This window comes from Anopheles moucheti, chromosome 3, assembly GCF_943734755.1.
Source record: "Anopheles moucheti chromosome 3, idAnoMoucSN_F20_07, whole genome shotgun sequence".
In the NCBI taxonomy this organism is placed as follows: domain Eukaryota; kingdom Metazoa; phylum Arthropoda; class Insecta; order Diptera; family Culicidae; genus Anopheles; species Anopheles moucheti.
In genome coordinates this window covers 58,904,539-58,917,943 of record NC_069141.1, presented here as the reverse complement: position 1 = coordinate 58,917,943, position 13,405 = coordinate 58,904,539, and the positions used below count along the sequence as shown (strand labels likewise).

The 13,405-nt window shown below is 43.8% G+C and overlaps 1 protein-coding gene across 1 annotated transcript in view; it reads left to right on the top strand.

Moving 5' to 3' along the window:
- The window catches only part of LOC128301253 (uncharacterized), a 53,065-nt gene that overhangs the window by 36,654 nt on the left and 3,006 nt on the right, over nucleotides 1-13,405 (top strand). Inside the window, exons 8-12 of the mRNA XM_053037635.1 lie at nucleotides 11,656-11,847; nucleotides 11,914-12,063; nucleotides 12,144-12,379; nucleotides 12,449-12,853; nucleotides 12,938-13,352. Coding sequence (XP_052893595.1) covers nucleotides 11,656-11,847; nucleotides 11,914-12,063; nucleotides 12,144-12,379; nucleotides 12,449-12,853; nucleotides 12,938-13,352 — 1,398 coding nt within the window. The remainder of the gene's footprint in view (nucleotides 1-11,655; nucleotides 11,848-11,913; nucleotides 12,064-12,143; nucleotides 12,380-12,448; nucleotides 12,854-12,937; nucleotides 13,353-13,405) is intronic.

The following is a 13,405-nucleotide window of genomic DNA, read 5'->3' as shown; positions in this document are numbered from 1 at the left end:
TTTTTAGCTGTCACACCCTTGTTGATGTTGATGTGTATGAATGTGTTTCTTTTTTATTGTTTGTTAGTTTCTTTTTTCCCCGTTTTTTTTCCTAAATTAGTTTCACTTTACTACCTTACATTTTTTTAATGCAATGGAGAGAAAATGGTTTTTGCTATTTTTTCTTGCCTCTTGAAATTTATCTGAATATGTGCCCACTTGTGTCACCAGAGATTGCACCCCTCCAAACGTTCTCTTTCTCACTCTTGCTCTGCTCCTCCACTGCCACACAAGTTCCCGTGTTAGATATCTGGATGTATTTGGTTGTGGTTGGCTAAATAGATTTAATAATTACTCACGAAAACGTCGATGAAGCAACTAGTGAAGTGTTGTCAACATGTCAACATAACACTGCATGATTTTATGTTTAGATAAAATAGCATATAGCAGATGATCCTCCCCACATCATCACGGCGCCAAAATAATAAATATTGATTTTCCATCCTCACATGCACCGCAATTTGACTAATGTGTCATGAGAGCATTGTTTGAATAAAGCTATAATCTCATATTAACAACTTCTTTAGGGGAAAAACTACAATGAATAATAAGCAAATCACTTTGAAGTAATTGTTTTTTTTTGCGTACCCCTTACCAAAAACCCGGCCATCAAAAGCCATCAAAAGCACTCGAAGTACATTCCATTTTCATAATTGCTCCAATCATACACACAGGGTTTGTCTTCGTACAAAGGACAGGGGGTGCCACCAGGACACCAATATGGAGCCTTTTTTCTCGTGGGACCAAACGGTTGAGGTGGTTATGAAAATTAAAAAATCACCACGATCGTCTTTTTCTTTTTAGAAGACGCAACCATCCGCTGCCAAAACACATTCACAGCGCAGAGAATGCTGATGAAGGCTAATTTATTTTACATTTCATCGTGCTTCTCTGCATTGCCCCCCCCCCCCGGACGTCACTCGCTCTGTCTGCTACGGTATCGAGAGTACGTGGAAAAAAGTGAAATCCGTCGGTGTTGGACTTCGTTTTCTTTTCCCAGCGCATAAATCAACCTAGCGAAGTGCACCGTTTTCAGGCAGTTGATGGATTTGATACGACCATGCAACATACAAGCATGTGGCAGGTATGGCTGTGTGAAGGGGACTTCAAAAAAAAATACAGAAACATATTGCATCGCTCCAGCATCTTCTTTGCTCGAGCAGCATTAAGCTCCAGCCAGCCAGTCCTCCAACACCGAGCGACCGTGGTATGTAATCTTACCGCCGCTGACAAAACGATGCAGCCGATTGTGGGGAAGGAATGCTGCGTGTATAAGTACTTCCTACTACCTTGACAGGGTACACCAGGGTCCCACCACTCGCGGTAAAACCTAGCACCTGTACCGCATCTAACCGTCTTCGTCGTCGTCGTCGTCGTCGTCGTCGTAAGCTGTCATGTTCAATTTCCCAATAGACGCGCCGGGAAGAGAAACACTCATCTTTAAAGTTCTTTTTTTTCTCTATTCTACAACCTCCGTTTCCACATCGTTTCCATCGTACCGTTTTGTATGTTCTCTTATCTTTAAGATGGGATTTTTTTTTGGTCCCATTTCTTTTTTGCTCCACCTACTCCAACTCCTGTGCTAGACAATGGCGTGCAGTCTAAGTACGCTTTCCCGCTTTGCATCGTGTGCGTGAAAGTGTCGTGTCCGGGTGTTATCTTATCTACACACAGCGGTGCTGTTGCAGTGCATACGGGAAACACGATGTTAATACGCACCCGGCAGATAGCGATCTCGGTGTGTGTGTCTAGGATGTAGCTCCTTGGAAGGTTCTAGTGGTGGTCTCCATTTTTCATTCGCCAGCCGAGAAGCATCGTGGCGCTCGAAGCAAGTCGATGCAAAAAATAAAACTCCGCAACGGAGTCACTCTCGGTGGAACAGGGAAACATTAAATTGAATTAAAGCACAATGTAATGTTTTCTGCAATCATGTGCATGGATGTTCGTGCAGTGAATTATTTCATTAAAATTCGCACCAGGAAGAAATGGGCCGACGCCAACTGAGCAATTTTATGCTGTATCGGGTGTAAGTGAAGTTGACGTTTCATTTGGTCTACTTGGGAAATAATTAGGAATTACAAACAAGTAAACTTCTCCTCAATTTGACACCCATCCAGCTCAATGGTGAGAAATGTCTTGAAAATTCGGTTAAAGCGATCCAATGCCATCCATTAATCATTGATAGCCCACTCATCTTATCGCCAATACAATGTTTTAGATGACTTTAAGAAGTGAGTCGCTAAGGGCTCATTCAAGTATTACGTAACGCAAAAATTGTCAATTTTCCACCCCCTGTATTGTAACAAAACGTAACATTTGGATGACCCCCCCGCCCCTTGTTTAAAAAAAATATGAAATTTTCTTAAATTATCTAAGAAATTCCAACGTATTTCAAACAAAAACAAATGCAAAACGAAAGGAACAAACAACTTCTTATTTGAAGTTGTTTTAGAACATTTTTCAATCTGTACAGCTACGATTTTGCGTACGATATTTATTTAACAATGTTTGCTTTCATGCTGTCCGTATCTTTCGTCAATATAATTTTGTATCATTGATATGTACCAAGTTAACTAAACCAAGGTTGGATAGGTTCAGGATAAAGATATTAATTACCGGGAGACGCTTCGTATACAAGTTCTCAATCACCTCAGATCCCAAACGTGGGACCATTATTCATTCGCTAATCGTCCACTAAAAAAAGCTTAAGAAGCTCGCTTGGGAGTTTACATTACATATTAACTTGGTGATGATATATAACTTATATAGCTCTTGCTTAACGCCCAACGGAACATCAGAAATTTAAAATGTCAATAATTGTTATTTGATTAGGTATTAGGTTATGGTGGTTGGCATTGAGTTAGGAAGATAACCAGGCATTGCATAAAGTTCTTTACGATAGTGGATTACTTGGATGCATCAATTTGAGTCTGTTTAGAGCTCTTTTAAGCTCAATGTAAATTTTAAGAGTCGACGATGCTTGTTATGTGACAATGGATGCAAACTAGATCCACTACTACACACAGGAATCCAAAATCACCATCTGAGTGGACATCAGAAGTCATAAATGAGTGGGTATCAAAAGATACCAAAAAACTTGACCTTCAAACAAACGACAAGTAGATAGATAACATGGAATTTGTATAAAAATCCCTTAAATAAATTAATTTTTCATGGACTATTTAAATAATACATAGACTATGAAGCTGGAAACTAAGTATTAAAAGTTAAACCCCCCTCCCCCCTATGTAACAAATCGTAACGCTGGTACTGACCCCCCCCCCCCCCCTCACCCTATCAGCGTTACGTAATAATTGAATGAGCCCTAAGTATCATTAAGACGAACGTACAGCACCAACGCTGTCGAAACTTTTAAGATTTACTAGATACGAAGTTACGGAACATTCCAGACAGTCTAATGAACCCTAAGTCCCTCAGTCCTGACGTCGATGACCTTGAGGATGTCATATTGGACCTTCACATCAATCAAGAGCTGCGGAGCACAAAAGATTTAGTAGACATTTTACAAAAAAATATCCCAACAACAACTGAAGTTTGACAGACAGATCTATCACTCTTCGCAAATACGTACTTCACTTCATTCTCACTTCAACTTGGTTTTGGTAGACACGATTGTTAGAAAAAAACATTAACGCTTAAAGTTAAGTAACCTTCAATCGCACATTTCCGTCAGCTATCGATCGATTGCCGGTGATAAAAACGAAAATGGGCAATAACGATCGAATAACCACGATTACGAAGATTTATTCCGATCAAAAGAGAAGCAAAGCACCAATTGCTTTACTGCCCGAAGCCTAGATCGGAATCCAAATCGGTGGCGTACATGTGGCGAGGTTCTTAATCAAATTAATTGCAACTCGAATTGAGCTGTAAATGTTTGTTTGTTTTTTCTGTCTATCTTCCCTCACACAACTAAATTCACAGCAACAATCCTAAGAGCGTTTTCCTCAACTTGTGGTTAGATAAAACTCCACTTTATCGGGGGAAAAATCGGGTGCGAGGGGGATTAGCGCCACATTCGACCACTGGACCACTCTCTAGATCTGCGGTTACTAAATATTCATATTGCTCCAATTTACTCCGGACTGCTCCGATTCCGAACGACGCCAAATAGCCGACCGACACTTTATTAAGCAATAATTGAGAACGGTCGAAAACCGGAGGCTAACTGTGGACTACAAAACCGATCCGGAAACAAATCCCAGTCCCGTTTAGAGCGTGGCATTAATCACGCGCCGACCGGACTCGTTTCCCCCTTTTGGGCCCCAAAAATCCGTTTTCCCTTCAATCACGGACTCCATTTCGGGCTTTTGCCACTCGTTGCGTCGCGGCAAACCGGATGTGGAAAGGATTTGTCTTCCTGCCCTCTCCCGGAACAACAGTTCATTTAATTTAATCAGCTCCAATCGGTTGGATCCAGGCAGTATGAAGCCTGGAAGCAAGCCTGGAATAGACCTATCCATCTTAAACACCGCGTACAACGAAACAGCGTAGAATTAGGTGGCAAAGTAAAACGTGATGCTGTAGGTAGGTTGTACATACACGTTTCCCGTCCTAACAGGGAAGGCATCACAACGAACAGGGCGATACATTTTCATACATTATTCATTTTCATCTTACCGAACCAACCCGGACTGCGGTACTTCCGAGTAATCGAGCTGTGTTTGGAAGTCAGCATGATCGGACAGTGCGTTCTTAGGCGTTGCTTCTTCGATTAAGACTCTCCAACGGGATGCGGAGTGGATCGTGTTTAAGGATGTTGCAAAGTACGCGTAAAAACCTCGAACCTCGTACGAACCGTGAACCACGCAGATGGAGTGGTACCGTGAGCTTAATTTGATTTCTGTACTCTCAAACGGGGCCAGCCAACCTTCGGGCCAAGATTGTTTCATTGTCAGTAAATGTTTCTGCATCGAAGTGTAACTTTAAAAGTGATCATAACAGGTCGGGGATTTATATCCACATCATATTTCGTTGGTACCAACCTTCAAACAAGTTCTGTCAAAATTTGACAGCACTCGGACAATAATCTAGTAGGCTAGAGCATTTTGTGTGACGCAACTTTTGTGCTTTGAGTAATCATGGAAAAGAAGGAATTTCGCGGGATGATAAAATATCGCTTTTTGAAGGGGAAAAATACAGTTGAAGCTAAAAATTGGCTTGATGAACAGTTTTTGGACACTGCTTTACCGAAATCGTAGTGAAATAAGCACTGTGGACGGTGAACACAGTGGAAAAGCCCAAAAGAGGTGGTTACTGACGAAAACATAAAAAAAAATCCACAAAACTATTAAGAGCACCCATAATGTGAAGTTGATCGAGATAGCTGACACCCTAAAGATGTCTAAGAAACGTGTTGGACATATCGTTCACGAGTATTTGGATATGAGATAGCTCTGTGCAAAATGGCTGCCGCGTCAACAACAACGATTTGATGATTCGGAGCAGTGTTTGGAGCTGTTTAAGCCGAATAAATTCGAGTTTTTGCGTCAATATGTTACCATGGATGAGTCTTGGCTTCTTCACTTCACTCCAAAGTCCAATAGATAGTCATCCGAGTGGACTGGACGCAATGGTCCTGCTCCAAAACGGGGAAAACGCAACAATTAGCTGGGAAGGTTATGGCGTTAGGTTTTTGGGATTCGCAAGAAATTATCTTCATCGACTATCTCGAGAGAGTAAAGACCATTAACAGCGACTACTATATCAAGTTATTGGAGCGTTTGAAGGACGAAATCGAAAAAAAAACGGCAACATTTGAAGAAAAAAAATTGGCTTCACCAAGACAACGCACCGTGCCACAAATCAGTGAAAACAATGGCAAAAATTCATGAATTAGGCCACGAATTGCTTCCCCATCCACTGTTTTGCCCAGATCTGACCCCCAGTGACTAATTCCTATTCTCAGAACTCAAAAGGATGCTCGCTGGGAAGAAATTTCCGTCGGATGAAGAGGTGATCGCCGAAACAAAGGCCTGGGGCAAGGGGCAAATACTACTACAAAAATGGTAGTATTGAATAAAAAAAAAATAATTTGGCCAAAAAAACTGTTTTACTTATCAATTATTCAAACAATTATCAGCCCACCTGTTACAACATGTTGCTTATAGTATGATGGAAACTTCGATGTTGTAAATTAATTTTTAATTAAAAAAATATTTATTTTTCCAAAAAAATCCTTCGTATGTTAAATGAAATCAAATCTAAAAGACAATCACAAAATCCAAACAGAGGTATCATTCCTAACTCTTCCTGAACTGGCAAACGATACAACGGAGGGAAATGGAATAAAATGCTTCTCCATTTTCGTCTAATTGCCATCCCTTCCTGCCTCACACATCAATTGCGTGCGAAATCGACGACATTTGCATACGTTGCTTAAGACTGTCTGCCGTGCTGTTGTATTAAAGAAAGGAAAGCAACAAAAGACACTGTATCTGTGTCTCTGCTTCTTCTTTCTTCCCTTTAGCTCACATTACCACAATGCTCGTTTGCTTTTCTGATTATGTGTGGATTTTGCTTCCCTTTCGTGGCCTAGCGAGGCTGTCTCGAGGGAAATTGAAGTGATTTCCCGCTTTCCCGTACCCAGTGCTCGCTGCTGTACTCCATTCCATTTGATCGTGCTTGTTGATCTGTTCTCTACCCCATTCTCCAGCTTTCGTTTTTCGTTATCTTCCTCCCCGGAACAGATTAACGGCAAGAAGGATGAGGGTTTTTTTGGAGGAGTGGAAAAGTAACCAAACAAACCAAGAAAAAAGGCTGAATCAGATGTGATTTTTTCTCCTCTGTCTCTTGTCGTTCTGTTTGTGTTTGTGCTTCAGCTTTAATTTCGTCGAAAGGTTTTTCTTTTTCGTAGCTAATTCCTCCATATTTGCAATCACGTTGGTCTGGCTCGGGGTGGAACTGCTACTGCCACCCAGTAGAGGAAATGCTCCACTGCGAACGAAGTGGGCTTAAGAGCTAATTTCAATTTTATATGCTTTCCAATTTAGCGTAACTCTCTCTCTCTCTCTCTCTCTCTCTCGGTGAGTGTCTTCAGCACACCACACGCAGCAACAGCAACAGAAAAAAAAATCAAACAATACCAAACTTTGGCGCAGTACTTATTTTCCCCCGCGTTACGCACCGGAAGTGAGCGTATATTGGCGGGCCGTGACTATTTATTTCAAAGCCCAAACCCAAACCATTCCCACAAAACACGAAACTTTCAATGATACGGGATAATTTATGCAGGTCACCCAACAAACTTTGGGGCCCAGCAGTGGAAATCCTGAGGAGGCGAGCAAAAGTTTCCCCTGGTTTGGAGGAACAGGTTTTCATCTTCTACGCTCGCTCGCGTTTGGTTCATCTACCTACACCCTGCCACCAGCGTGTGGAAAGGGACGAACAGCACTTAATCTTTCTGCCAACCTCAAAAATCAGACCTTGCACAGACGCACACCACCCCCTTTGGCAGTTTGCATTAGCATCCAGTTTGATCCTTTATTTTAATGAAGCAAATCACTATGCGATCGATGGGGATCCAAATGTGAGAGGGGGGTTTGTTTGTGGAGGTTAAAATAGTTTTGCCAATCTATTTTTGCATTTGCTGTAGAAGATTGAAATAGTTTTCCCACAGCATTAAATCGAAGTATCATAAAATGCTTATGAAACGCTGACCTAAATAGATTTTTCCGAAGATCATTGAAAAGATCAGGGAGGATCTCCTAGCGTTGACGACACTTTCGATAATACTTAAGGTGATGGGTTGAAATCTGATCTATATCAAGGTTTTTGATCATCGTACCCAGAGATCACAACACAACACAATACTTGAATGCAATTTCTTACGAAAAGAGAACTTACTTTAAGCGACATTCAATTCAATTCCCTTAAATATTCTTCCAAGTTTCCACAAAGAACCATTCTACCGTACCACATCGCGACGCTTCTCCTGCTCTTTGAAGCCGTGAAATACAACGTTGCTGTTGGTATGTCTGCTGTTGGAAAATGTCGCCCATTCAAAGTTGACAAATGGAGCGTAAATTAATGAAACGTGAAACGAGCTTCAGACATCCTCCCGCTTTCCCGGACTTTCGCCTTGTTGTGGTTGTCGTTGTCGTTGTTCGAGCAGTATGAGTATTTGTAGCGAGAAAAGCGAGTAGAAAATAAAAAAACCACATGCAACACTTTCATGCTATTCAACCGACCGGGACACACACAACATGAAGCGCGTGTGACATAATGCTCATTAAAATTGTAAATTCACTGCTCGGCAGCAGCCCATCTTGGCCCGGGCTTTGCGCCTAGAGAACCCCTAGAGATGGCTTTACATCTAGCAGTGACATTCCAAGGGTTTATACGATCTTTCACTAACTGTCGCCCTTTTGTGCCTGCCTTGCGGTGGTTGCGGAGGATTTCAAGTGGACAATGTGGTGGAAGGAACTCCACAACAAACGGAAGTTGGGACCATAATGTCCACCCAGAGGCACCCCGGGCCCAGTTCAAACAGGCATGTTACGATTTCGGTTCTGACGGTTCGTTCGAAGACTCTTCGTATCTAATCCCAAAACTTTGCATATTATCAACACATTACGTACCACGTAAGCGTGCTATGTGCTGAAGCATAGCTTCATTATGAATTCTTTTGGGTGGGCCAACGAATGGCGCTGGAAACGATGCGTTTTTTCCATATAATGATGAGCTTAATTGCACCACACATCATAGAATCGTAGCGTAACATTGTACGGGGTGCTTTACAATAGCATTATAAACCCGATTTCAAAGCACCGCAGAGTGGATGAGAGAATTTAAGTGCAATTCCCCCTCACTCGGACAGTATGAAGAGTTTTACGAGCTGGATAAGGTTTGCGAACGCGTCCGCCCTCCAAAAACCGTTTGATAACCTTCGTTCGACGTAACGGAAAAAGAAGCCACCTTCACGACTGCCGTGCCGTGGAAGATTCGTCTTAAAACGACGGGAAGGACGAAGTGTGATTCCATTTGCCAACTCTTTTGTGCTTTTTCGACGCTGTCACGAGGTCCTTTTGGTGGCGGTGACAAGAGCCACGGGCGATGTTTCGATGGTGGATCGCTGGAAGGCATGCGAGACAGCTCGCACAATAAAAACCACATTGTAAAAATCACCACCACCCTAACATCCCGGCGGAATGGAATAAAATCGATCGATAAAAATTTCATCTCACACACCCCCGTCTGGATCGGGACATCACATCGAAGGACGGTTCGCATCTAACTCGGGGAACGTCTATGCCGCCATCGTTTCCACCCGCCCGAAAGGAACGGCGTAAATTCTGGGCACGATTTGAGTCAAACCGTAGTCTCGACGCCGCCATACTCCACAGCGTAAGCAGTTTTTATTAGTTATTATCGGCATTCATTATCTGCCACTTTCTGGTGGGGAAGGGAGGGAATTGACGAAGTCTGAATGGCGTTAGAAAGCAAAAATCGCATCGCAACAGGGCACATCGATATTTGATGATCGATTCCAGCGAGACAGCACGAGCCACTGATGTCAATCTACACCGGTCGAGCCGTATAACTCCCGCGAGTGCTTTCCAAGCGCCAATGGTGTTTGGATAGCTCGTGGGACATTTCACTCGTACACACCGGTACCGGTCGGTCGTAAATAATGTCTATAAATTCAACGGTGCAGCAGAAGTTTCGCTCTCGATTTTCGTGATTAATATCGACCAGAGCGATGAAGGGAACGAAATAAGTCCGCCGAGTAGATTTATGCGATGTGCTGCAGGCTGCAGCGAAACTGTCATCTATAGCAATCAATAGTCTTCTGCGGTGTACACTAACGCAGGGCTACACAGATAAATGCATAAAGCCAACCCGTTCAAGGCATTCGAACGGCACCGTAGGACACCCGTTCCATTCAAATCACTTTGATCTTTGCTAACCTAAGTGCTTGAGGGTTGTTCCCACAGTGCTACAAAATGCGAAACCGTATGGAGTAGGGCGCTCGGTTACTAACCGACCAATCCGATCGATCGACTTCATCCGATCCGGCTTTTCATCAATTAATTGTATTGTTCTATTGCTTCGTGTTAATTAGCCGAGCACATGGCCACATCATGGACGCTGCGTACGAGACATTCCTTATGCTCAACGATAACTAATCGAATGACAGGCAACAGTTCGGTTTGGCCGTATGTCCTCCCTACTGCAAATGGAATTGCCCACTTGAAGTGCATTCCATTGACCCGAACGGGAATTGAATTGTAACGTTACGATGCATGATTTACTTACCGTTACCATCTTGGTGCTCCTTAATGTCCTTAGCCCGTAGCTTTCTGGCACCCTTTTGCTCCCTTGCTGTGTTTAGTGTCCTCTGTTATCAGTCGGTTGTGCACGGAGAGCGCTGTAGAATGAGCAATTAAATTCGCTTTAGTATTTTTGAATTTTGAAAATTTCTTACACCAAAATTCACACTATTGATTGTTAACATTTAAAGGCTGTTCACTGAGGTGTAATAAATTAACCCACAAGTGTCAAAATGTGTAGCACTGAAGCAGAAAATTCACGCGATAAAACGCACCTTTGTATTGGCCAAATCAAATTGGAGATGATGCACGCAAAACTTCAAATTCTGTCTACTAATTTAAGAAAAATGTTTTACTTAGAATTTAAACCAACACCCGTTCCGTAGCTAACATACTATAGATCCTGCATTATACCCTGCATTAGAGGGTTTTCTTCTGTAGACTACAAACCCTTACGCCACTAGTTGAGTGAAGAGATAGTCTTCTTCTTTCCGCCTTAGTTTTTTAGATATGTCGACACGGTAGAGTTTACACATCTACTACCACTTCATTACGCTCTAAGTGCACTCGACAATAGATACTATTTCGCTCGTCTGTATCTCTCTCTCTCTCTCTCTCTCTCTCGCTCTATTTTACTCTCACCGTGCAAATAGACATGCAGTGATTTTTCTTGTGGCGAAATTGCGCAAAGTAGCTCACTGTTGCAAAAAAAACCCACATCTCATTTCGAGACAATTTAGCGCCTACTGAGACTGTCAAATCATTACATTGTTTTACAAGCGGGCTCGATGTCCAGCTCTCCTCATGCTAAATCGAACGCAACAGTAGGCTCTGTCTTACCCAAATGCGTGTCCTCATTCTTCTCATTGTTGAATAAATTTGTTTATAACCTACAACTTACAAAAAAATATAATTTTAAACACAACCTACACCGATTTTTTATTTGTGTTTGTGAATCAATGACAGCCAAAATTGGGCTATTTCGTACACGCGATGAAAACGACAAGCCGTTTTTTATAAGCCGAACTTATCATCGCATTTCATCGAATAGCATTGCGAAATTTCTCACTGAGAAAAATCGCTGCATGTCTATTTGCACGGTCACACATTTTAAAGTACACTATCATGAACTTTTGTCTCCCCCCCCTTTCTCTGTCTTTATCTCACACACTCTCTCTCTCTCTCTCTCTCTTTCTTCTAAGCGACTATAATCTGTCACTTATTTAAGTAGAGCGCGCGTACTATCTCGTAGCTATGATCCTAGTTCTGTCCTCATTCTTACTCATGACTCTCCATTCGGGGTTTGATTCTGTCACCTTCACAGGACTACATTACCGTGTACGATGGGTACACGACGCGTGATCCCATCATTCTGAAGATATGCGGCGGTGGTCAAGCAATACCGCAGGCCATCTCGAGCGGTCCGGAGCTGTTGGTAGAGTTCACCACATCACCCTACGGTACCTTCAATACACCCCAAACAAGCGGACACTCGCTGCATGGTTTTCAACTTGAGGTAAGTTGCCGAATTTCCCCCAACTCACAAACTATCTTCTCACGGGTTTTTATTTTGTTGGCGTAGGTCTCGGTACGTTTTGTTGACATCCAGACGCCGACGTACGCGAAAAGTAAGCGCGTGTGCGAGTTTTGGCTCCGAGGAACGGGGCACGGTGTGTTGCAGAATCCGCTACACTCGCTCGCTCCCAACACGACCTGTCTCTACCATCTGCAAGTAAGATCAATAATTAAGGTCTTTAGCAAAAGAACGATCGTCTTTAGTAACCAAACCAACGTTTTGCGTTTTGCACCTAGGGTACTGAAGCTCGCGCACTTGATGCAATCAACATCCCACGCCGCTCGGGTGCGCTTTCCACCTCGCCGACTCGCTTCAAGGTGTGGATATCGGTTATGAAGTTTGAGCTTGCGCCCGAATTCGGTGCCACCGAGGAACAGCTGCTACAGTACCAACGGACTGAGGACTGCAGCGGTATGCTACGGATATGGGACGGACCTCTTAGAGAGGTGCCCAGCTGTAAGGATTTCGACTGGTAAGCTGCGTCTTCCTAGCACTCGTTGTGTAACGCGAATTACTCATCAAGCTCTCATCCAATTTTCAGTCTAACGACCGATAAAGATGGAACACAGCGCAGCAGCATACGATTCGGTGCGAATACGACGAACATCATCGCCCGGTACTGTCGCGGGTCCGTTCCACGATCCTGCGATCACGGCATCCTCAACATGAGCAGCTCGCGACCGTGCACCTTGTCGGAGAGTTACGTCTCGAGCAGCGACTTTGTAACGTTGGAACTGAAAACATCCGATTCGACCGTGCTTCGTCCGCTACAGTTCGCACTGCGCTATGAATTCGTCGATCTCCTGCAGGACGGCACCGCGATCGGGGGTGAGAATGAATGCCATCGACGATTCGCCAGCAGCCAGATGGAACGCAAAGGACCGCACCCTATACGAAGCGTGCGAAACATATTCCTGTTCGGCCGCGGTGGAGCAAAACATTTACAGTGAGTATCTCACGCTCGTTGGGTCGTTGCCCTCGGTAAAGATCGGCATCTTGATGTAACGATGTGTTTCCCTTCAAACTGCAGCTGCATCTATCGCTTCGAAGCACAGCGTGGAGAGCGCGTGCGTATCGAGATCAATCGTGCCATGACCGGTAACCGGACGTGTGACTCACGCGTGGATCCCGACACGGGTCGATCGTACTGCTTCGGCGATAGTACGGCCCGGGTCGAGATCTTCGAGCGTCCCTGGCACGAATCGATCCTCTTTCCGCGCGGCTGTGTCTGCAATTCGACCAACAATTCCTACCTGCCGATCGTGTTCACGTCGACCGGTCGCGAGGTTGAGATACACTTCAGCGCAGCCAACATGACCAACGGGGATGATCCTGATTCGCTCAACTTCGAGGCATCGTACGAGTTCGTCAAGGGTCCAATGATGTGCAAGGACGTGCGCCGTAAGAACGCCATTACCGGTGTAGTTACGCTGACCTCGGGTGATGTATGTATCAATGCATGATTGTCTAAGCATTCGGTAGTGTATTTCATCTCGCC